Below are 23,989 nucleotides of genomic sequence, written 5' to 3'. Positions count from 1 at the left end.
TCATTTGACTCATATCATATTGTGAATAGTTAAAAAACATCTAAACGTTTTGATCTAGTGGAGTGACAACATATACACATCAAGATGTATGTAAGTACCCTAAAAGACAATTATCATAGAAGACGATCTTGTGTCCTTGATTTAGGAACAGAAACTTCATTGCCCAGATCCGCCATAAGGTGGCATAAAAAAGACGCTCACGTAGTAACCTAAATTCGATAGCCCAGCACAAAGCACAAAGTAGATAATGATTTTTTTCAGATTCTCATAGTAACCTATTTTAAAAGTATGTTCATAAAAGTATTTTATAGTCCAAGTGGTTTTATTTTATTTTTTAATTTATTTTTTTGCTGCTTAACCCATGCCGTGGAAATTAAATGGTCTCAACTCAAACAATGAATGTGCCAAAAGCTAGTGTACAATAGCTGAGTTTAAATTGCCTCCATAGGGTAGACGTTTACGGGTAGATCATACACGTAGCCTAATGCAGAGGAGGTGTCTGTCTTTAAGGGGAGTGTGTGGCTTGGAGGTGGAGTCTGAGCTTGAGCGCACGAGCCGGACTCAGCGGATGGGAGCAGTGCCGCCGAAGATAAGGGACGACATCCATGGCAACCACCATGGCAGGTGGGAGCAAAAAATATAGAAAAGAATAGCACATCTAGATTCCCGTAACTGTTAAATGCGTTTGTTTGAATGCACCGTGTGTAACAGTGATGTTTGTGCGTGTTTCAGAAGCGGAGACTCGTCAGCGGCTGGTGCGCACCGTCAAGAAGGAGGTGGGTGTTTTCACTTCAGCAGTTATCGAGATGGAAAAACAAACACTTTGTGTTATTAAGCACTAGAGCTCAGCCCACATGTAGGCTAGCCACAATCCATTGAAACTTATCACCATTTTAATGTTCTATCCAGAGCTATGTTTGTTTCAATGTCTTAAATGCCATTGATTTTAAACTATTATCCTGGTATCTACGATTAAGTGTATTGTACATATTGTTTGTAGTGTTGCTTAGCCTAAACTGGTCACCCAACTGGTCATGCTTATCCACTCACGTATTGTGTCATACGCAAAGCCTTTGTGCGCGCTGTGTGATGTTGCATTTTCCAATTTATTTTTGCGACCTGTTTTTCCCCCTTTTTTTTTCTCTCCACATTTAACCAGACCTTTTGTAGTGTCATAGAGGTGTGCCTGCCTTATAATGGATTATGAAGCAAAATCTGAAAAAGGTAGGGTATTAGGAACAGACTGGAAAATAATTTTAAGCTATGTTATCAAAGTCTAGGCCTATATTTAGCTTATGGTATTACAATCTGGTCAGCTGTTCCTACACTTCTTCTAGTTCTTTGTGTACACAGATATGATCACTTCATCTTGTAAAAAGAGAACAGCATAGAGTCTGGGCTGTGATTTGTTTTCCCTTGAGACCTCTTATCAGTGGAGACCAGACCCTTCCCAATACTGGCCCCGCCTCCTCTAACAGGGTTTGGGGACTCCCTATTACCCTTGCGCCTTTTTGCCAAAGCATGGCCAAATCAACCCAATGATTTCATCTTATATTTTGTACCTTCAGAGTACAGAACAATATGACAAAATATGCCATGAAGATATGTTTGGACATAATTACATGTTGTGCAGATTAAGTTAATCTACACACTAGTGGATGTCTCTATGTTTTGTAAAGAGAAATCTAAAATCAATCAAGTGTCATTTTCCTCAGATTTGTGCTATGATGAGTGTGTGGGATGCACCATATGGTGCCTCTAGCCGGTGTTTTCTCACGCTTGGCTTGCCCAGCTGGTTTGGTGCCATGGTCTTCTCACCTGAACACGGGCCATTATCCAGAAAGCACAGGACGTCTGGAACCACAATTACCTTCTGGCACAAAATAGCTTTGAATTAGGTCTCATCCTTGGACTCTATCTGTCCATGTCTAGCTCATTCATTTATAAATGTGCCTTTTTCATGAATGGTGAATGCAAATGCATGAACACCTGTGTTTGTTCATTAAACCAAAGAAAAGGAAAAAAAAGGCAATTTCATAGAGCTATCTGACATCTCTGCTGCTCATTTAGTGTTTCTTATAAAATGGCTATATCTTCAGGATTAGGTTTCATGCTATGTAACATATTGAGTTTTTTCATGGTCTGATGGTCTGATATTAGCTATTAGTTATTACAGAGTGTGCTTGTAGGAGACCAATACGAATGCTTCCAGGTGATTATTGTTAAGGTTCAGGATTTGATAAATATTTACATGATGGAAATGGAAAAGACATATTTATATGTACCAGTTAGTAATTGCTTCAAATCAAAATCAAAAGATATAACCAGCCTAAACCAGTTTTTCAAATATAATAGAAGATATATAGCCTATATAAATCTGACTTACCGGTAGTTGCATTTGAGAGCAGGAAAAATAAGTATCTTCACTGGTCCCAATGCTTTTCAGGAATATTCTATATAAATTAATAAAATACTCACATGTACAGACAAGAAAATCAATAGCTATAACATCTATCTCTGAGAACATACATAATATTGTACTTATGCCCCTAACATTGATGTTTCAGTGTTTAATGCAGATAGAGCAGAGAAAAGTGACTTTGACTGAGCCTGGATAAATAGAGAGGATTCAGAATAACCAAATAAAGCTATGAAAATATCATAAACATAAAATATAATTTAAATATGAAATTACTAAGATTATATAATTTATACCTTTATTTTTAATCAACTCTGTTTGCAGCATTTTGGTTTCATTATCTTTTTATTTACTAAAAAATCACATGGCATCTTCAAAACAACATGCGCAATATTATTGATATTTTGATAATCTGCCCACCTCTGCCTGGATGCCTCTTTTTCTGCTGTTCTGGAAGTTAACTGGACGACTCACAAGATCCCATATTACTGTGGATAGTTCCTTTAGGCTATAGTGGTTTGATTGAGAACATTAATCATGCTTTGTGCCTTGAGACATTCATGGGAATCTATGTTATATATGTTAACTCAGGTATAAAACACAAAACACAGTATCATTTATGATGCCTTCATTATTGTATTCAGCTCATAATGCATTGTTAAATGTGACCATACTCTCCTTATTGTGTCCATGAGTAAATGTTGTTGACGTGTCTTCTTAGGTGGAAGTGATACAGCGTGTGACACATGCGGTCTCCATAGAAACGCACAGGTTGTCTGAGCCGAGACACTTGACTATAAAAATTCCTTAGAGGATGGATCTGTAGTCCTTATCATTTGGGTGAGAAACGGCAGTCATTAATGATAATATGAGACTTTTTGCATATTCTCACACAAGATGCTCAGGGGCTGAACAGAACTGATTAAATGTATATGCCGTATTGACCAGACACATTAGACACATGCTGTGATAGTAAATCACTGTTGTATACTGATAATATTGAAGTTATATTAAAAAATGACAATATCGGTGTGTTCAAAAGCACATAAATAATATTCTTGTGGGTCAAAGGTAAAATCAACCATAGAATTTACCAAACCCAATCTGAGGTTAAATTGGGACTAAATAAAAAGTCTGAAGTATAAAAATGAACTAAACTAAATCAGTACCAAAAGAAAACTGGAGCTCTCAAAACTAAAGCATGACTTAATGTATAAATTTTGCAATTAATTAGTACAAAATAATTTAAATTTTATATTTTGTCTTTTTTTTTCAAGTAACAAACACCAAACAACATTGACAAACACTAAAATAACTATACAATAATGAGCATGATGAAAGTTGATTCACAATAAACAAATAGATTAGTAGGAATGATTCAGGATTAGTAACTACTTAGTTAATACCCTAACCATAACAATTAAACTAAGCAAGAATTCTGTATGAATTAATTAAATAAATAGATCAATAGACTAGCTATTATGCCTAGCATTATTGCAATACATTGACGTTTTATAATGTGATATTTGCTATACAATACATTTGCTCAGTATATCACATCCCTATTAATTTGTGAATTAATACTTCCAACTATTTTCAATTCTGTTCATTCATTGTGTTTCTTTCCCAGCTGTGAGAGATGAGTCAGCTTAGGTTTTACCCTGTTTCAACAGCTGAGGTGCAATCAGTACTCAGTGAGCAGACTATTCTCAGCACCTTCGCATAAACAAGTAGCTTTGTGTTCTCATGATAAATCAGAGATTCCTGTCTGGACCCTCAACTCTGCATAATGAGTAGAATATCCCTCAGAAGCAGCTTAACAGAAGCACCTAAAATATTATAATGTAGCAGATTTGTGGATTTCTTTTGCATAAATTGTCTGTGTTTTTCCTTTATGTTTGACGCTAGCAGCCACCAAGTCAATACAGTGACAGGTGACAAATGAACTAAATGAGCCACATCCTCTCTGTGAACTGAACTAGAGTCACAAACAGGCTGTCAACACAAAAAGGTCCTTTTGTATTGCCAGCCATAATAGTTTTTTCTCATCAAGAGAAAAATGTTCATGTTGGTTTAAAATAACAGGTCTTTCTCACTGCAGTATTCCCCATCTAAGCTGCCAGGGACAAGTGCTCCGATGTGTGCTGTTATACTGTTGTGGTGGCTCTATCTGCTTGCCCAGTAGTCTCCTAACAGTCAATAAGGATGACTCATCTCATCATGTCTCTCTTAGTGACAATGGTTTTTACACACAACTTCAGTGGTGTACACCGTTAAGTAAAATGGGCTTGAGTGGTCTCATATGTAATGTTTTAGTTTTATTTATTTGGTTTAGTCGAGTAAATACAATACAAAAAACTTTCACTAACTGTAGCACAGCGGTCAGATGGACTGATAAAAGTCCATTAATCCACTAATCCCTAACAAACACACAAACATATTAGTTTGCTATTATTTTCTGAGTTTTCATACTGCGCGTGCTAACAACCGAACACACCCTCCATTGTTCAAAACAGCATAATGAATTACATCAGATCAGCATATTTAATAGTACTTGTTTCAGAATACAATCTGTGAGGTCTGAGGTTGAGTACACTCTAAACAGCTGTGAATGCGACAGGTGAAGATGGATGTTTTTGTTGGGCCAGTGTAATGGGACATTGTGGACCGACTAATTTGGACAGCAGGATATTACAGCTATCTGTGTCCGGAGGTTAATAGTCCCCAAACAGGCTGCAAGAGCACAGTCTCCATAGATCAGTCATCCTCACTCATTCTCTTTGAATCAGCCAAATAGTAGGCCCGTCACAATAATAAATTTTGAAGTGCGATATACTGCTGAAGAAAATATAGACGATAAACAATAATATTGAAACTAATTTATGCCACTGACACAATAACCCAAGAGCAGAAACTGTTCTAAATGTACAATGTGGTTAAATAATCATGATAAATAAATAACAGAATAAAACACTTGAACAAATAATTTGCATCTGTAAGAAGTCATAGAAGTTATTAATTTAAGTTTTTATGGCTTAAATTTTATCAAAAAGCCAAAAAAATTATACAAATGTCCCAGTAAAAAGTAAAAAGTACAAAGAAAATGTACACATGATAAATAAATAAATAAATACATCAACCTGGTAAATCGAAGTTGAAGTTTGAACCCCCCACTGAGGGCACAATGAGCAAGCCAGTGTGGGTCATTCACACTACTGCCCACCTCATACATTGATGAGAGACAATGAAAGTTATGAGATACTGGCTCAGACATCGCCCGGCCAAACAAGGTCTGCGTCACCTCTGTTGGAGAGAGATTGGGTACAAAGCCCCAATAAGTATCATGCTCACCAGTGACTAACCTGAAAGATAAGATGATGAAGATCATGAATGAACAGATGAACAGACAGTTACAGCGGCTAAGTGAAGTACCATCTGAAAGTATCCCAGAAGATGTGAATCCCTCCCACATGATGTGCGATCCCTACCACAACCATCAATGAGCATATGCCATCACAACCTACTACAACCTGCCGCAACCTACCACAACCATTAATGAGCACACACTTAAGCAGCAGTAATCCTGGAGGTGTTGAGTTATAAGAGCAACCATGGGAGCTGTGAGAAGCAATACCCACCATGGAGGCAAAAATCAAGGAAGCACAGAGAGAAGTGAGCCAACTCTCAGAGGCCCTGAAAGGTGCAATGAAAAACAGATGCCCATACCTGAAGCACTGGAAACTGCCAAACAAAGGCTCCAAGCCTTAGCCAGGTCACAACCCAACTTGCTAAAATGTATGCTTAATGGCATGGTAATAACACCAGAGCAGATCCACAAAGGGCGTACAATCCTGATCCTGATACCGTCAAAGTCCCTTCCTACTATCGGCCAATAACCTGTCTCTCTCCACAACATGGTAAATCATGAGGGAATGTAGTCCACACAAAGGGGGTCTCACTCCGAGAGGGAACAATAGCAGACACTGAGGCACAAGTACCTTGGTAGCCCACTAGCAAATGGCAACCTCGAAGAGAAAACAAGGAAAGGCCCAACGAGTGAGGCAAGTTCTAAGAAGCCAGCTCAATGGCAAGATGTCGCCCAGGCAATAAACAGCTATGCCCTGCCAGTGATCATATATCCAGCACCCGGGCAATAGAGGCCCAGATCTGCTACATATCTATATATATATATATATATATATATAAATTAGATGCATCAAATGATTCATGAATAAATAAATAATTTACATATACACATTCTATAAAATGCCTTCTCCTGACACAGACTGTGTTGAAGGATGAGATCCATGTGATGTTCTGCACTTTCCCGTAGAGTTGCTAAGAGCTGATGACTCATCCTCCAACTTCACTTGTCACACACTTGTTCCTCTTGTGTTGCCATCACTTTTGAATCTGAGCCACTCTCAATATGTCTCATAATTTCACTCACACACACTTCCTGCTAATTATCTTTTATTGTTTCTATTGCTCTGACCTGTGTGTGTAGTGTTTGCATATTAAAGAGTGACTCACCAGCGTCTCTCTCTGACAGGTGAAGCAGATTATGGAAGAAGCTGTCACCAGGAAATTTGTTCATGAAGATAGTAGCCATATTGTGTCCTTTTGTGGTGAGTTGGCAAACACACTTTTTATCATGGCTCTTCAAATGTGCCAAGTCAAGTCATACTTCTTAAAATCAGATGGCGGTTACTGCATGTGCGTATCTTTGTAGACAGTTCAACATTTTGATTATAAATATATTGGTGTTAAAATGATGACTTAAACACCAGAATGTATGTAGCTTTTGCACTAAATCAGAATAATTTATTCTAGAACCTGATTGGCTCATGTTGTCTATTGTCTGTGCTGTTAAAATTAAAATGTCAGCTATTGTGTTGTTATAGAAATTTTATTATAGCATTTAAATAGGAGTAGTGGTCAAAACTATAAAATGTGCAAAAACAGTGATACTCATTTGAATATGATTGGATATGATCTAGATCTGATCTAGTATAAGACCACATGATAATATTAACTACTATGATTTTGTCTTGACAGTAATGAATAAGAAGTTCACTTTGATTGTCAGACTGAGGTTATTCTGGCACTGGTCTGATGAACAGTGTCAGACTGCAAAGTGTGACCAAAACTTATTAAATATGAGTGAATCATCCTTCCCACTCACTAATTAATTTAACACAAATGCCTTCTAATTTATTTTTCTCTGCACTGCCTGAATCACAGCATTTTTATTTATTTTTTTCTCATTTTAAAAGCGGTGAGATCGTTGCACTACACTAGCTGTAATCCTTTTTAGGTTTGTAATGATCTTGCTGTGTGGGGAACATATTATGGCCTTTGAAATGGGTTTGTCTGTCATGTAGCCCAATGGGTACACTCCAAGCTCTCTATACTGACTCTAGCACTGACCCTGTCTATTAGTCTAACTGCACATCCTCTGTGTGCAGTGATATGCTGCGAGATGAAAGCGGAGGATGGGTGCACACTGGGAAGCAATTAGCCTCCACTGCCTTTACTAAGGATGTGACTGGTTATTCTCTGCTCATTGTTACCAGATTATGCTAGTGTTTTGGACAGAAAAAAACAGGTTTATAATTCACTTTATTTGTTGTAACACAAAGAATTTAGCATTTATTCCCTAGATATAAATCTGATGATTTGGGTAATTGGAAGCCTAGGGTCAGCCACTAGGGATCATTAAGGAGCAAATGATTAATTTTAGTGTGCTTGTCTATTCTATAAAGGTTTGAAGGTGCTAAAAAGTTTATCTGGTGGAGGGCCCATCATTTGTTTGTCACATGGCGATGTCATTGCTTTGCCAGGAATGTTCTATCTTCCATTTATTCAGTTTCTTTTTTCCAAAAAGACTTGAAATTAGTCGTGTCACTTGCTTGTCTCCATGGAGATAGCTTTGTTTTATGCCAAGCAAAACAACAACAACAGCTCCATGAAGAAATGTAAGGTACACAGTACACCTTTTGATAACATTAAAGTCAAATTAAGGAAATGCATCACACATCCAAACTGTACTGTAGTCTTGTCATTATTCCACACTTGAAATATTAAGAGCTGGACAAGTGCCTTAGTTTGAGTGAAGCATCAGGAGTCTCTCACTGCACTCAGTTGCCACAGATATAAGATGCTTAGCAGCACTTGTGTATGTCTTAGCTGTATTAACTTAACTTTACTTTATATTAACTATAGCATACTACTGATATTACTGTATTCTTTTAGTATGTTGGAAGGCATAATTACAGATTTAATTTGCCTCTGGGTAAATCTATTGTTTTAGTTTACACTTGACATTTAGATTGAGACTTGACTATATCTGGCAACAAAGAATGAATGGTATTGAAGACCTTTGTGATGGTCTTAGTTTTGATGTTTAGCCTCAAAATTTAGAGGTAGAACAAATATGTGAAACACAAGAGACTAACCCATGGATACACACACCAAACATTATCCAAACATTATTGCATTGCACAGGATCACATTTGAGGTCTGCAAGCTGATTGTAATGTGATAGCTGGCTCTGCTCTTTTCAGTATTATTAAATGAGGCCAAATTATAATTCCGTTCACATGCAATCAATCATATATTACATTTTAATGTCATGTTTTTAGACATTGAAAATAGCTTGGACTTTTATTCCTGAACACCTTAAGTTGTATCATTAGGTGTAAGTTTTAAGAAAAGGTACTGATTAAAATTTAATCAAAAAGGTGATTTGAATTATTGTAATAATCAAATATATAATTATTAAGTAATAGAATGCCCCCCGAAATATTGTCATTTTGTATATGTCCAGAAGTGCATATTGAATATGATTTAGTTCTCTTCTTGTAGGTTAAATGTTAAAATGTGCCCTTTAAATAGAATGTATGGAAAACATAAATTATAACTGTAAGTTACAATTGTTCTGCCCTATATCAATCAAAAATAAAAAGTAGCATCTCTGAAAGGGTAAGCAGGGATAACCAACTTTAACATGGCAGCAGCAGACACTGATTGTCAGATGAGCACATAGAGAGAGACAGATCAGGATGTCTGTGATTGGCCACGGCCCCTCCTTCACTGCTCGTCTCTCAATAGCTCCATCAACACTGTTTCCCGTGGTAACCGCAGCCTCCCCTCTGACCCCATGTGAACAGAGCTGCAGGATTAGCCCACAGAGCCAATGCAAATGTCAACACAGAGCTAGCTAGTGCCACGTAGCAAGGAGAAGAGGCCTTACTGTTTTTCTGTTTTGTCAAGTGATTATAGAGATTCACTGTAAAATACATACATTTTCTTGTATCGATTGAAAATTCTAGATGTTTATGAATAATTTACCTCCATCTGTGGGTTTCAGAATGATGGAAAATAAGATCTGTTGACATTGTAGCGATTAATCATTTATAACAAAATATTATACTTGAATAAGAAAAATGTTGCTAAAAACCATGAATATATTTAATTATACTCCAGCCACCAAGCATGCAGATTTAGGATAGATTGGTTTCCCTAAATTGAATAATTGAGCCCTTTGATGTAATCGGTGATCTGATATGCTAAATATCTACTGTTGTTATTGTAATTGAATTATTATTATGTGAATAATGGATGCACGGAACATTTTCATAACATTGCTATAATGTACTATAATTATCTGTTTGTGAATGAGTGTTGTTCATGTTAAATGAAAAAACAATCCAGAATTAGTATGCATTGTTGGGCATATTAGATTTGTTATTGCCTTGACTTTTATCTCAACAGCTGCAGTGGAGGCCTGTGTTTTACATGGACTAAAGAGACGGGCAGCAGGATTTCTGCGCAGCAACAAGATCGCGGCTCTCTTCATGAAAGTAGGGAAGAGCTTTCCACCTGCAGAAGAACTGTGCCGGAAAGCCCAGGAACTTGAGCAGATCCTGGAGACCAAGTGAGACATGCTCTCTCTCAAGACACATCAAAACTCTTTTGATCACAACTGACTCACAAGTGTTAGCAAGCATTTGATATTCATTCATATTTATGAGACCACAGGACTTTCCCTTGATAAATTAAACTGAAAATAGAGGTTGTTTTCAAGTTGAGAAAGAGAAAGAGACCTTTTATTAGCCAAACGTTAGTCAATTGCTGCAGCATTTGCAGCAGAAATAGTAACCACGAATTAGGCCAAAACATGCATATTTAGCAGCAAATTCTACTGCTGATATTTTGGTCCTCTAGAATGTTATGAAGTATGAAAGCAGACAGTAATAATTATATATGTTTTGATTTGCAGGCGGAGTCAAAGTCTACAAAGTCAGGACAGTTTAAGAAAGATCCCGCGTCTACCAAGCCTCGCGCCGCAAACTGTCAAAAACCTATGGATACGCACTGCCTTGTTTGAAAAGGTCCTGGATAAAATAGTTCTCTACCTGGTTGAGAACTGCAGGTGTGTTAAAAAGGACTTTATGGTTTCAATGATGAAATGTTTTGTAACCATGCTGTTTTTCAGTAAATATTATGAGAAAGAGGCCTTGCTCATGGATCCTGTTGATGGGCCTATCCTTGCATCTCTGCTAGGTAATTTTTCTCTATTACATTATTTAATATAACACTGCCTCATATGGCACAGAGGAAAGGAGTCTGTGGAAAATTAACTTACACTGAACTTGTTTTGTGCAAGAAACCAGTAAATGTTATATTATATACTATTACTCTGTTTTTTGGCTTAGTTGGACCATGTGCTTTGGAGTACACCAAAATGAAGACAGCTGACCACTTCTGGACTGATCCGTCTGCTGATGAGTTGGTTCAAAGACATCGTATCCACAGTGGCCACTGTAGGCAAGACTCTCCGACCAAGAGACCTGCACTTTGTGTAAGAATCATACAGGGAAAAGCATTATTTTATGCACAATACTATTTATCACTTTTACTAGTTTACTCTCACTAATGGAATGCAATGTGCCCAGGAAGAACACAGTGTATTTTCAATCAAGTGCGTATTTGTATTTCAAGAGGGTTGCATTGTTGGCTTTCAACATTCAAAGATGAAATTACCCAAACACAGAGATTCTGTGATTTTTTTTATTTTTTTTCATGGAGGTCCAGTAAAAGAATCAGAAGTAGGGGGAAAAAATCATCTTATTGTATTTGCTTGCCCCCATAGCAACAACTAAATTTTTTTTTTTTAAACATACAACATTTTTATCATGAGATCATATAATTTGAGTATATACTGTACTAAGCCAATAACATGTGCCAAGTATCCTTATTAGCGAAAGGAATGCATTTTGTACTTGATGTTTGAAGAAGAGACAAGGGACATAAGTGAATAATAGCTTTTCAAATCCAGTGTGTTGTGAGTGATTGTGCTGATGAGGACCCCAGTCAAGCAACAATGTAGAACAATGATTTGATTTGTTTGTCTAGATCCAGAAGCGCCACTCAAGCAGCAGCATGGACGAACGCCCCTCCCCGTCGCCTTCAGCTCGTGAATATGTTGAGTCACTGCATCAAAACAGCAGGGCCACCCTTCTTTTTGGCAAAAACAATGTGCTAGTGCAACCGGTAAATATCTTCTTATTATCATTATTAATATTATTTCTTACCAGACTGACTGAATTTGTAATGCCAACTTTGTTATTTCTCCAATTGTAATTTTAGTATTCAGAATCATCAATAAAAGTAATTCTCATTCTGATTACATTTTGGAAAAGATTCTCTACATTTTTTACTTTGATTTAAATTAAATTCCTAACCCTAACCATAAAAATAGTACAACAGTCATATTACAAAAATCAGTTATTTGGCAGATATTAACTTCTAATTAAAATTATATTTAATTTACCAAAATAAACATGAATAATTAATGTTGCTTTGGATGTACGTAATCTTAAAAATAAATAGACGTTCTGTTACTTAGTGACAACAATTTAAGATAACTTACTATTTTGGTAACATGAGCTTTAACAAATGCTGTACTTTAACCTCAGTATATTTTCCATACAATGTCAGCGGGATGACATGGAGGCCATCCCTGGGTACCTTTCCTTGCACCAGACTGCAGACCTGATGACTCTCAAGTGGACTCCTAATCAGCTGATGAACGGTTCTGTTGGAGACCTGGACTATGAGCGCAGGTTCTGACTGTTTCATATGCCCATATTTAATGTCTAATATGGCTTCTTCTCTGCTCTGTTGATGTTACTCTGGGCTGTTGCTGAATAATGCAGTGTGTTTTGAGCTTCCTCTTCTGTGGATCTCACAAGGGTTATTTTCAGCCCACCAGCCGTCAGCAGATGGCTTATTGACTCAGACATCTTTCAAACCAGTAAACTGTGTTATGTTCCCGCGTGTGCATGGTTACTCTCACCAAAAAATTGATTATTTCATTAAGACTCTGGGTGTGCTGTTTATTAGCCTTGCTACACATGTTAAAAGAACAAATAAGAAAATGAACCTTCTTGTGTACTTTCCCTTCAGTTTTTATTGATCATCTAGTAATGCAGTAGGAAAGAATAAGGTTAAACAAATTAGGCTTGAACACTTCAGCAGTTATGATTATGGTTATGACTGCAGCATAGGTAATATAATTATTGTTCTGGTACTAATGTCTATTGTAAACCAGAAATTGTACTCATTTGAATGTTCCCAGCAGTGATTTGCAAATTTATTTTATAGTTTTTATGCCCATTCAGATTCCATCGTCATGATTTTTTCAGACTTAGAGCAGACAGAAAGAATATACTTGCTTCTGCATACCCAATAGTGTTCCCGACATTCTTATTTTGTTTTAATTTACTTTACCCCTTCCCTCATTTCTACAATGAATGATCTACCTTCCACTGTGCATTAACTTAAATGAAATATTAATTTCACATGGGTTCTATGCTGGATGCCATCTGTAAAGCAAATCATTTATACAGGCTTTAGACTGACTCAAGGAGCACACTTTCTAATGGACTTGCTCTCTTTTCTCTTACAATACACACAATTTAATTTGACATTTTATCTTGGTTTTCAGTGTTTACTGGGACTATGCCATGACAATCCCTCTAGAGGAGATTGTATATTTGCACTGTCACCAACAAAGTAAGTTTTGTTTCAGATCTAACTAAGTTTTTTCTTTGTATATTCAAAATTATAATGACCTGATGTTCATGCAGTCGACAGTGGAGGCACTGTGGTGCTCGTCAGTCAGGACGGAATCCAAAGACCCCCTTTGCGGTTCCCCCGAGGAGGACATCTGCTCCAGTTCCTGTCCTGTCTGGAAAATGGCCTGCTTCCACACGGCCAGCTGGACCCACCACTCTGGTCTCAAAGGGGAAAGGTCAGTACAGAATGGCCATTATTGGTCTCATCTTTAAAATCAAAGGCACCAAGACAAAATTAAGATCCTAAAAATACCTTAAAAAAGACAAACATTTATTGCTCAGAAAAAGCCGATTAACATAACTTACTTATGGCTGAAAGATCAATAAATCAATAAAAGAGGTATTTTTGAGAAGCACACTGTGGGTGGTTGGAGTGATGCTGATGAATGCTTTGAGCTCTTTGCAGTATCTGTCTCTAAAAATCAATGGGCAGAATTTTAAAATAACTCTATAAACAACTAGGAAATCCACCCACATTTGCTTGAACTATTATTAACCACAGAGCACATCACTTGGCCTGTTCTATGCAGGGAAAAGTCTTCCCAAAGCTGAAGAAGAGGATTCCTCAGGGCTCTACAGACTCAGTGTCAGACAAAGAGGAGGATGAAGCCACTGATTACGTCTTCCGCATCCTGTTCCCCAATAGTCAGTCCGAGTTTGGTGAGTGATGTCTCTCCTCCACTTTTTTGTGTATATGGTGTTTTAATAGCATGCTCTAATGTTCCTATAGAGGGTGTGCTTCCAACTATGTTTAAACTATACCACTGCAAAGTCACATTAACTCTACCATTGTCACTCATATATGTAACTCACATAACTCTCTCATTGTCACATGTCATGAGAGGCTGAATCAGACACACCTCTTTAGTCCTCCATGTACTGCTCAGTTTAACAGTTTGTTTGGACTGTGGCTTTTGGTGGGGATTAGGTGTTTAATCCTCTTTTCAGGAGCTTGTTTCATACATTACATTTACATTGACTGAAAACATGAGAAAAATGTTCCTTATTGACACAGTTAGAGAGTTATCACACAATCTAAAAGCAATCTAGACTCTATGTCTATGGGGCCACTTCTCCTCCTTGGCCCCCTGCTTTTTTCCATATATATTAATGACCTCCCTCAATGCTGTCTGTTAATGTTCAAATGTATGCTGATGACACTGTGTTGTATGTGTCTTCAAAAACACCTGCTCAGGCAGGTGAACACAAGAGTCATGCCTTTCAGCAGGTCTTAAAATGGCTTAGAGTGTCACACTTGACTTTGAATGTGGAAAAAACAGTTTCTCTTTGTTTTTCAGTGCATACACAAATAAAAATTGTGACTTTGAAGTGACTATTCACAATGAGAAAATTCAAACAGTTGGTAAAGTTAAATACCTTGGCCTCATTCTAGACGAACTCTTCAAATTTATCAGTCACACAAAATACTGACCAAAGAAGATTAAAACTAGTCTCAATTCTTTTCATTTCATACATAAAGATGCGCTCCACACTTCTAAACTATTCATGAACACAATGATCTTCTCTCATTTATCTTATTGTATAACCTCATGGTTGCAGGCCTCCTCAACCACACTGAAACTTCGCTGTTCATTTTACAAACTGACCCTTAAGATCCTTGACAAAAAGCTCAGACACTGGCACCACTGTGAAATTTTAAAGAAACATAAACTTTTTAACTTTGAAAATTTTGCCAATTTTAATAATCTTAAATTCCTTTTTAAGTGTCTTAACTGCAATACACCACTATATTCAGAATTTGCCAGGACCATAAAATGTACACACAGAGCTAATATAAGAGGTGCTACTAGTGGTAATTGCATTCTTCCTATGTACAGGACAACTCTTGGTTAGTCCTCTTCTCTGCTAAAGGGGCCAGACTGTGAAACTTTTACCCGCTGATTTAAAATTGGTAACCAATAACAACAGATTAAAATGTAAATAAAAATTATTATATGTTTCCAATCAAAAATGCATCCATTGAAAATGTTCTATATATATTTTATCTGTATGTAACGTATGGGTCTTGTATTGTCTGTTTTTATGCATGTAGTTTATATTTTTATATGAACAGGTGTTGAAAACTAGCACTTGTGCTAAAACACTCAAAGCAATGCATCTGGCTTGTCTAATGCGATTGTGATGTCCTTAATAAACATAAATAAAATAAAACAAAAAATCCATAGGTGATTTTTCTAGGATGGATAAATCATACATATTGTCTTGCATTTTGCAGCAACCACTCTATAACATGACACATTTTTTAAATTTTTCTCCAAAGTTGTCAGCCTCTATTAAGCCTTTTAACTTAGTTTGTACTTGTTGTCAACAACTTCGCACCTATACTGAAAGAAGAGGTATTTCATCATATTTTTGCTTTGTTTGTTTCAGTAGCTGTACCCTAGCTGCCCTATGTGAATCTTTCCCTGTCCTTTCAACCCAATGGACAGTGTTTTCCCAAACTAACTGGGACACTGGTTGCTGCAGCTGTTCTTATGAAAGCCCCTCACTTTTCAGTATTACCTGCAATCCCATATGTCTCACCTCCTCAAATCCTCTCTTATCAGCTGCACTTAATAACCATTTCAGCTCTTACTTTGCCACTGGTGACACTTATCGATGCTGTCGTGCTATTAAGTCTTTGCACACTCCACTACTTGCTGCCAGTTCCAATCACCCTCAATGCTCTGCATTTCAGCACAGTAACCTTTAAGTGAAGGACATGTAACTGATTGATTAAGGCTTGCGAATCGACTAAGGCCCTTGTTAAGCTGACTATTATGTTTTCCTTTGGGTTTAATTAAGCACAATGCAGGTACGACACAAAAGGGGATGCGCTTAAAATATATGGATACATTTATATTAATGTGTATTGTGTAGTATTTAGATGATAATTTACAGTTTATGTTCATTGAAAACTCTAAACAAACATATTACATGCTAATGCACTTCCAGTTTTGTAAAATGTAGTCACTATATTATGTTACCACTTTTTAAGATGTGCCTGTCTGCATATTTATTCTGTGAATTGCTTTATTAACAAGCATGTGCAAAACATTATTCATGGTTCTGTGATGATTCTGTGCCAGATCAAGGACAATAACTTTATATAATTACATTTAACTTCTGTAATGATAAATATTGCTCTCCATAATATTTACTGTTGTTTAAAACCAGTGGTGTGTCTGTAATGTTTTGTAGCTCCACCCCCAGAGCTAATAGACCGTGAGGCGACAATGTGGCATCCCTCCCTCAGGAAGTCCTCCTGCTCCTCCTGCTCTCAGGGCAGTTTCTCTGAGGGGATCACCCCCAAAGGATGCAACCATGAGAGGTGAGCCCCCTCAATAGCTTGTTTTCTTGGTCCAGATGATGATCATCATGGTTCATGATGATCTTATGATTTCACATATTTTTATCTGATAGCAAAGACATTGAATTTTGTTTAGTGTTTGTTACCTGTGGCTAGCCAGGACTAGTAATTACAGAGCTAATAACCATAAACCAGGTCAAGAGTTCTGCAATCTTGGCAGAAGTTTGCAAATTCCTCCATAAAATTTGGACCTGTCCTCCAACTCAGTGTTAAACTATTGGGATTCTAAAATGTTATGATGTACAGTCTATGTATGTGACCAAAGCACACACGTATGAATGATAGTGGAAGCACAGCTGTGAAAAATCAGCAATTACTTGGAAAAATTGTGACATTTAGATCAGCGATGATGATTACTGTAGATATCAACTCAATAGAGGACTGAAGTAAGCTTTGGCAATGAGCACAGCAAACAAGATAAGATATTGTGTGAATAAACAGAAGATTTACAATGATTCTTGATTCAAGTAATAATACATTGCTGCCTTTGAAGAACTATACCTTTTGTATGTAATTGTTGTCCTGTCATAAGTAATGAAATATGAATGAGTAATGCATCAATATTTCCAACTATTGTCAAACTTTTTAATGTGATTATTGTTTAAAATAATTAATTTTTGTGTTTGTTTTAAACCTCAGGGCACCTCTGAAGCTGCTATGTGACAACATGAAATATCAAATAATTTCCCGAGCATTTTATGGCTGTATGTATTCACTATCCTTTACTATAACCCGCACTCTGCTAAATCTCCCTTGTGTTCTTATGGGTTTGTGTTATTTATGATGTTGTTGTTGTCATTTAGGGCTTGCTTATTGCCGTCATCTGTCCACTGTGCGCACACACCTCTCAGCTCTGGTCAATCACACTATTGTGGACCCCTGTGTGCCCTGTGATGCTTATAAAGGTTTAACATCAGAAGTATGGGAGACATTTCTACAGAATTCTACTGTAAGCACTCAATCTACCTTCCCTTTGTTATATAGCCATGCAGGTCTCTGGCCGAGCCCTCCCAGCCCCCTCATCCATATTAATTTTCTGCTCGCCCCATTAGTTTCACTGCTTTGTGCATAAAGCATGACTAATGGTTCTGTCAATCCCCATATCTGTACTTTATTTGAATGTTAATTACGGTGTATTAAGCCGCCATGAGCCTTCTACTAATTAAAAAAGTAATGTTATAATGAAATGGTGGGGTTGTTTATTATAGCTGTCGTATTTCTATATAAACAAATTCTCTTTGAGTACTTATCTTCTGTGGTTTTCAAGGCTGTGCAGTCGAACCAATTACAGTGTACATGGATTTTATCTGAACTATTATAAAGGAAAATCATTCTTTGAAATGCAAAATGAAACAGCATAAAAGAACTAATTATAATTTCTAAATATGTTTTTTTAGTCCTATGAGGAAAACGAGCTGCAGCGTCTGGTGTATTTTGGTGGTGTGGAGCCCTCTCTGCGTAAAGAGGTGTGGCCTTTCCTTTTGGGTCATTATCAGTTTGGGATGACTGAAGATGAAAGAAAAGAGGTTGGTCTTCATTTTATTTTGCTCCCCAGGAATCTAGAAAGATTTTTAGAGCCAATTTGTAACAAGTGTGTGGCTCAATATTTCAAATCACCATCCATTAAAATGTTTGTATTAACCCACATTACATTACCTTGGTGATTTTATTTCACTATTTTCTCCTATTCATAATATAGAGCTTGGCTCCAAATTCACTCCTGTAATCGCTAGCTTTGCGAGCTTAATTTGAGTGGCACTGAACGCTATGGGTGACGTCACACTCGCTTAGTCCACTTCTTTATACAGTCTATGGTCCTACAACAAAATCCACTAATGTTTAACCAGATCATTTATTTCAACAAAAAGCAACATCACTCTAATATATTTATGCAACCAACCCCAATATAAACAAGAGACCGTTTACTCTTCATCCCAATTAACCACTGCATGGCTGTGGTATGTTATGATCTGAAATGTATATTGTTTGAACTTAAAACCATAGGTGGATGAGCAGGTGCGTCTGTGCTACCAGCAGACCATGTGTGAGTGGCAGAGCTGTGAGGAGATCATTCGCCAAAGGGAGAAGGAGCAGCACGCTGTAGCATTAGCCAAATGTTCCTCTGGGGCTAGCATGGACAGCTCCAGCCAGAGGATCGTGCATCATGACTCCACTGTGAGCAATGAGGTAAGCATTGCACATCCAAGGTAAATAAGGTGGCTCATTTTTATTATGTCCCTGGGGCTGTGGAGCTTGAATTATATTAGTTTATTTTGTTTTGTACAGTCATAAATATGTAAGTAGTGCTGAGTATTTTGCTTGTTTGCAGTCCTCCCAGAGCTCCGACAGGCAGAGTCTAGCTCGTCTGCAGAGTGACTCCAGCAACAGCACACAGGTATCCAGTTCCAACACATTCAACACAAGCCCCTTTCACATGTACTAATATTATATAACTATTTCAACATTTAACCTGACTATCTAGATCCAAACATTAGTAACATTACAATTGTAATTTTGAAGGAATGGAATGGCAAAACACCCTTGTATTTTCAGGAAGAAGGCCTATAATTATAGTATTAAGGCAGGCCTAAACTGTAAAATGACTCACACATGCTAAAAGAGTACTGAATCAGATTTTATGAAATTATAGCTTCATAACTAGTTGTAGCCCATAATTTCAAGAATGATAAAAAAAAAAATAAACCCTCACTGGACTCTCCTGTCTATTGCACTTATAAGATTTACTAGATATGCATGTGTGGAAAGGGCTTGTGACTCATTTGCCATTTTCACCATTGACAATTGCTTATATCTCCCAAAATGTTGAACCAATATTCCCCACCCCTCCACTCTTCCTTCGCCTAGTCTCTTACGTCCTCCCATCCCTTCCCCTGGAGTAGCCTGCTTCCCTTTGGCTTGTTCTTTCAGGTCTTTGAGTCTGTGGAGGAAGTGGAGCAGATTGAGACCGAACCCAGAAGTGAAGAGCCTAAACAATCCCAGCAGAAGATGCCCAATGGAGCGCTGCAGAATGGGACAAGCTCACCTGATTCAGGACACCCCTCCTCGCGCAATTTCTCTGTTACCTCAGGCTTATCTGATGGCTCACTCAGCACTGAGGAAAGTGCCCATGCCCAAGCTCCGCAAAGTCCAGGCAGACCCCCTCAAGATGTAGAAGATAATCAGGGAAAAAGCAAAGAGGAGGGAGAGACAATTCAATTGGAAATGCAGGAGAAAAGAGAATTTATGAATAAAGACAGTAATGAAGGTGAAATGAGGACAGAAGAGCCTGCTAATGCCATTATAGAGGCGTCAGAGCTGGTTATTGAATCTTGCCAAGAAGTAGAAAATAAGATGGGGAACTCCGAAGAAACCACTACATCTAAAACTGTTTTCTCAACAGAAGTGAATGACCAAACAGTGAAAGAAGCAGAGCAGAATCTTGTCCTATCCACAAATATGCCACAAACAGAAACTACCTACAACGAACATCAGGCCACCACAGAGTCTGATGAGTCACCTTCCGCCATAGAGATGGAAGAGATACCCAAAGCCAAAGTGTGCCTGGTGCCCTGGAGTGGCACAGGCCACAGTGCAGATGAAGGGGTCCCACAAGTAGGGGAGGGGAATCCCAGTCCAGAGGCAACAGAGTCTATATTGTCAGATGAGCCTGAAATGGAGAGCATCTGCCCACACTTTGACAATGAAGCAGAAGAAGTTAAGAAGGAACAAAACTCAGAGGAATCTACAGGAGGACCTTTCTCAGTATGGATACTTTTAAAACAGCTTAAAATATTGTTACACAAGAATTTACACATTCATTTTACGCTATTCTTTTGCATGTGTACTCCAGCAAGAGCTTTTGGATTTGTACACACTCAACCTTCACCGCATTGACAAAGATGTCCAACGCTGCGACAGGAATTATTGGTACTTTACACCAGCCAATCTGGATAAACTGCGAAATATAATGTGCAGGTGATTAAATGTTTGTGTTACATGTATTACCTATGTTATTGCAAAATAATATTTAATCTAAAATAGAGATACACAAATATATATCAACTGGTCGATGTTTGCACTTTTTAATTAATTGGCTAGTGACCTTAAATCTCCAGCACAGGCTGATATGTAGTTTTGACTGACATGCTGCTTAAAGAATAGACATAATGCTTAATTTGAACACTTCATTGCAGAGATAACTGCACAAAGCATGACTGCACAGCTTTCTTATACGTTTATGATCTAAAAAAGGGTTGTACGTTAATTAACTCTACATATAGACCCAAAAATATAGGCAGAGCTTATTGGCCATTGCTTTTGTAAACAACTGGTATAAATGGAAAGCCCTTATTGATCTGTGAGTGGGGGTTGTCTATCCATAGACTAACCTGTATCTAGGGTGCCACCTGCTTGTCTCCATAGACACTACCATACTGTGGAACATTCCAGGCAGAGTAATAACATCTCCTTGGAGACAACCATTTGGCAGATACTGCACCAGTAAATTTTGTCGTTAATTGTGTAACATACAGTGTAGATTGGCAATAATACTATTTCTTACCACTAACAGTGTCCAAATAGAATGGACATGTATGTGAGAACAATATAAAACTAAACTTATATGTAAAAGTATGTGGTTGCGTCTGCAGTTATATTTGGAGGCATCTGGATATCGGTTATGTGCAGGGCATGTGTGATCTCCTGGCTCCTCTTCTTGTCATTCTGGATGACGGTGAGTCAGGGTTGAATCATCTCATTTACTTTAATCTTTGACATCTTTACAGTTATGCTTGGTAAAACAATGTCGAAGTTTCCTGTATTTTTTTCCTTTTCCAGAGGCATTGGCATTTAGCTGCTTTTCTGAGCTCATGAAAAGAATGAATCAAAACTTTCCACATGGAGGAGCTATGGATACACACTTTGCCAATATGCGCTCTCTAATACAGGTGAGAAAAAACATGAATCAAAGTGTAGTTTATAACAAAAAAAAAAAATATATATATATATATATATATATATATATACTTTTTTTTTTTTTTTTGTTATAAATTTTATTCTAGATCTTGGATTCTGAGCTGTTTGAGCTTATGCACCAAAATGGAGACTACACCCACTTCTATTTCTGCTACCGCTGGTTCCTTCTCGACTTCAAAAGAGGTGATATTTGCACTTTTTTATGTAATAAAATTTTAGATAAAAAAAAAAAAAAAAGTATTTAAAGTGTACGTTTTGCCTTTCAGAGCTGGTGTACGACGATGTGTTCTCAGTTTGGGAAACCATCTGGGCTGCTAAATGTGTCTCGTCCAGTCACTTTGTCCTCTTTATTGCTCTGGCACTGGTGGAAATCTATAGAGACATTATCTTGGAAAATAATATGGATTTCACTGACATTATTAAATTCTTTAATGGTAAGAAAATTAATACAAGATATCTATTTCTATGTATTGCAAAAATCTGTCTATGAGCAAAGGATGGTTTACAGGAATTGGTTTACAAAAAGATAAAATAAAATCACGGGCCTACAAACTCAGGCCCTTTATCAGCTTTTGCCCTGATAGTTTGTGATATTTAAATTTGACATCAAAATAAAGAATAATTGTTTTCTTTTTCTCATACAATTCTTTGAAAGCATTTTTCAGTAATCTAAACTCTACTATCACTACTGTCCCAGTTCTTAGAACACTGATTGTCCCTTGTCTAACTTAAGCAAACATGTAATTATAGAAAGTTAATTGCATTCTCTCTTTCAGAAATGGCTGAGCATCACAACATAAAGCAGATCGTGACCTTGGCCCGAGACCTGGTGTGCAAAGTGCAGATGCTGATTGAGAACAAGTAATTATGATGCTCGTCCTATATGACTTCCTACCTGACTGTAGCAGCACATTAACACATCATACATAGAAGATATGAGGACAGCAGCCCATACCACAAACACACACACCGCACAGAGCATCTACTTTTACTGTTTTTGCTGCTATCTCTCTTCCTGGCTGTGTCCACTGTAGACCTGGTCAATGGTGTGTTTGCTGCTTCATATACTGTATGTTCAGGGGAAAACAAAACCTCCCACAAGTGTCTACGTCTATCTGAGTGCACTTACTACTATTAGATATTTTTAGTTTCTCTAGACAAAATGCAGAGCTGAATTCAACCAGAGATTATATTTATGACAAAATCATGAGATAATTGTTTATATTTATTATATATTAAAATATAACAATTTTTAAAAGTTATCTAACTCTCTTACCCAAATACTGAATGTTAACTTTATATCCAAATAATTTTATTATGTGTTAGAACACAGAGCCAAAGTGAATTCAAGTCCCTTGTAAAATCATACTTCTTTACACAGCTGTTCATTACAGCTTACTGTGATTTAACAACTATTTTCTGTGTCTTTGCTTTGTCTGCCAAATAGTATGTTTAAGTGGCCTATACTTTATTAAGAAGAAAATTATTATTAAAATTATCTCTGTACTTTAACTATCCTGCTATTCAAGGGAATTGAATGTGAATTAATGTTTAAACAACAAGCATCATTTAGTCATCATTAAAGTTTTAACCATTGTAAATTGTGCACTTTTTTTATTTCCCTTGTGTCAAGTATTGTCTATCATCTGTCAGTTGAATTCAAGCTTATATATTACAGTGGAAATGTGTCAAATAGTTTCGTTTAATGTTATTTAAATATGTGAAAGAGGCCTGGGTATTTACAGTAGAGATATTTTTTCATTAATCTTGAGAATACACTTTCAGCATGAATCTCTTTATTGTCACTGAATTATATTCAAGTAATTAAAAACTGTTTTATGTGACCATGAAAAATCTATACAACTGTGTTGCTGAAGTTAAAAAACAACAGGTTTTGATGTGTCCTCTTGAGGTGTTTTATCAATGTTATTATGAGCTAAATACTGTGTGTTTGCTTAAAAGCCTATATGCCAATATCAGAGTGTTTTAATTATTGCAACAATGTCCTTTTTTGTTCAACTAGGCTACATACATTTTCAAATGCTGCTTTGTTTGTACTGTATTTATTTTGTGCCAGATATT

General features: G+C 37.1%; 1 protein-coding gene across 2 annotated transcripts; it reads left to right on the top strand.

The window, feature by feature from the left end:
- Positions 1 to 570: 570 nt before the first annotated feature.
- On the top strand, positions 571 to 23,989 carry sgsm1a (small G protein signaling modulator 1a). 2 transcript variants are annotated; one of them, XM_055161535.1, is made up of 25 exons: positions 571 to 624; positions 733 to 776; positions 6,972 to 7,047; positions 10,196 to 10,358; positions 10,704 to 10,856; positions 10,920 to 10,987; positions 11,140 to 11,285; positions 11,840 to 11,977; positions 12,425 to 12,549; positions 13,434 to 13,501; positions 13,576 to 13,739; positions 14,094 to 14,223; positions 16,765 to 16,894; positions 17,573 to 17,637; positions 17,737 to 17,882; positions 18,331 to 18,459; positions 18,938 to 19,120; positions 19,263 to 19,328; positions 19,862 to 20,695; positions 20,784 to 20,908; positions 21,583 to 21,665; positions 21,770 to 21,879; positions 21,994 to 22,090; positions 22,174 to 22,341; positions 22,684 to 23,989. In XM_055161535.1, the coding sequence occupies exons 1-25, from the start codon at positions 606 to 608 to the stop codon at positions 22,770 to 22,772; spliced, it is 3,519 nt and encodes a 1,172-aa protein (XP_055017510.1). In that variant the 5' UTR covers positions 571 to 605; the 3' UTR covers positions 22,773 to 23,989. The 2 variants fall into 2 exon arrangements, with proteins under 2 accessions (XP_055017510.1, XP_055017509.1); XM_055161534.1 differs by having other exon boundaries at positions 19,799 to 20,695.

The sequence above is a fragment of the Boleophthalmus pectinirostris genome, unplaced genomic scaffold (assembly GCF_026225935.1).
Source record: "Boleophthalmus pectinirostris isolate CB_2022bp ecotype Guang Dong unplaced genomic scaffold, ASM2622593v1 HiC_scaffold_4, whole genome shotgun sequence".
In the NCBI taxonomy this organism is placed as follows: domain Eukaryota; kingdom Metazoa; phylum Chordata; class Actinopteri; order Gobiiformes; family Gobiidae; genus Boleophthalmus; species Boleophthalmus pectinirostris.
The sequence above is the reverse complement of the archived record's forward strand: the minus strand, read 5'-3'. Positions and strand labels throughout refer to the sequence as shown.

What these genes read in the sequence shown, in the direction of transcription:
- sgsm1a (XM_055161534.1), top strand. An exon ending in TGCGCACCGTCAAGAAGGAG is followed by an intron (nt 777 to 6,971) that starts GTGGGTGTTTTC and finishes TCTCTCTGACAG; the next exon opens with GTGAAGCAGATTATGGAAGA. An exon ending in TCTGGTCTCAAAGGGGAAAG is followed by an intron (nt 13,740 to 14,093) that starts GTCAGTACAGAA and finishes TGTTCTATGCAG; the next exon opens with GGAAAAGTCTTCCCAAAGCT.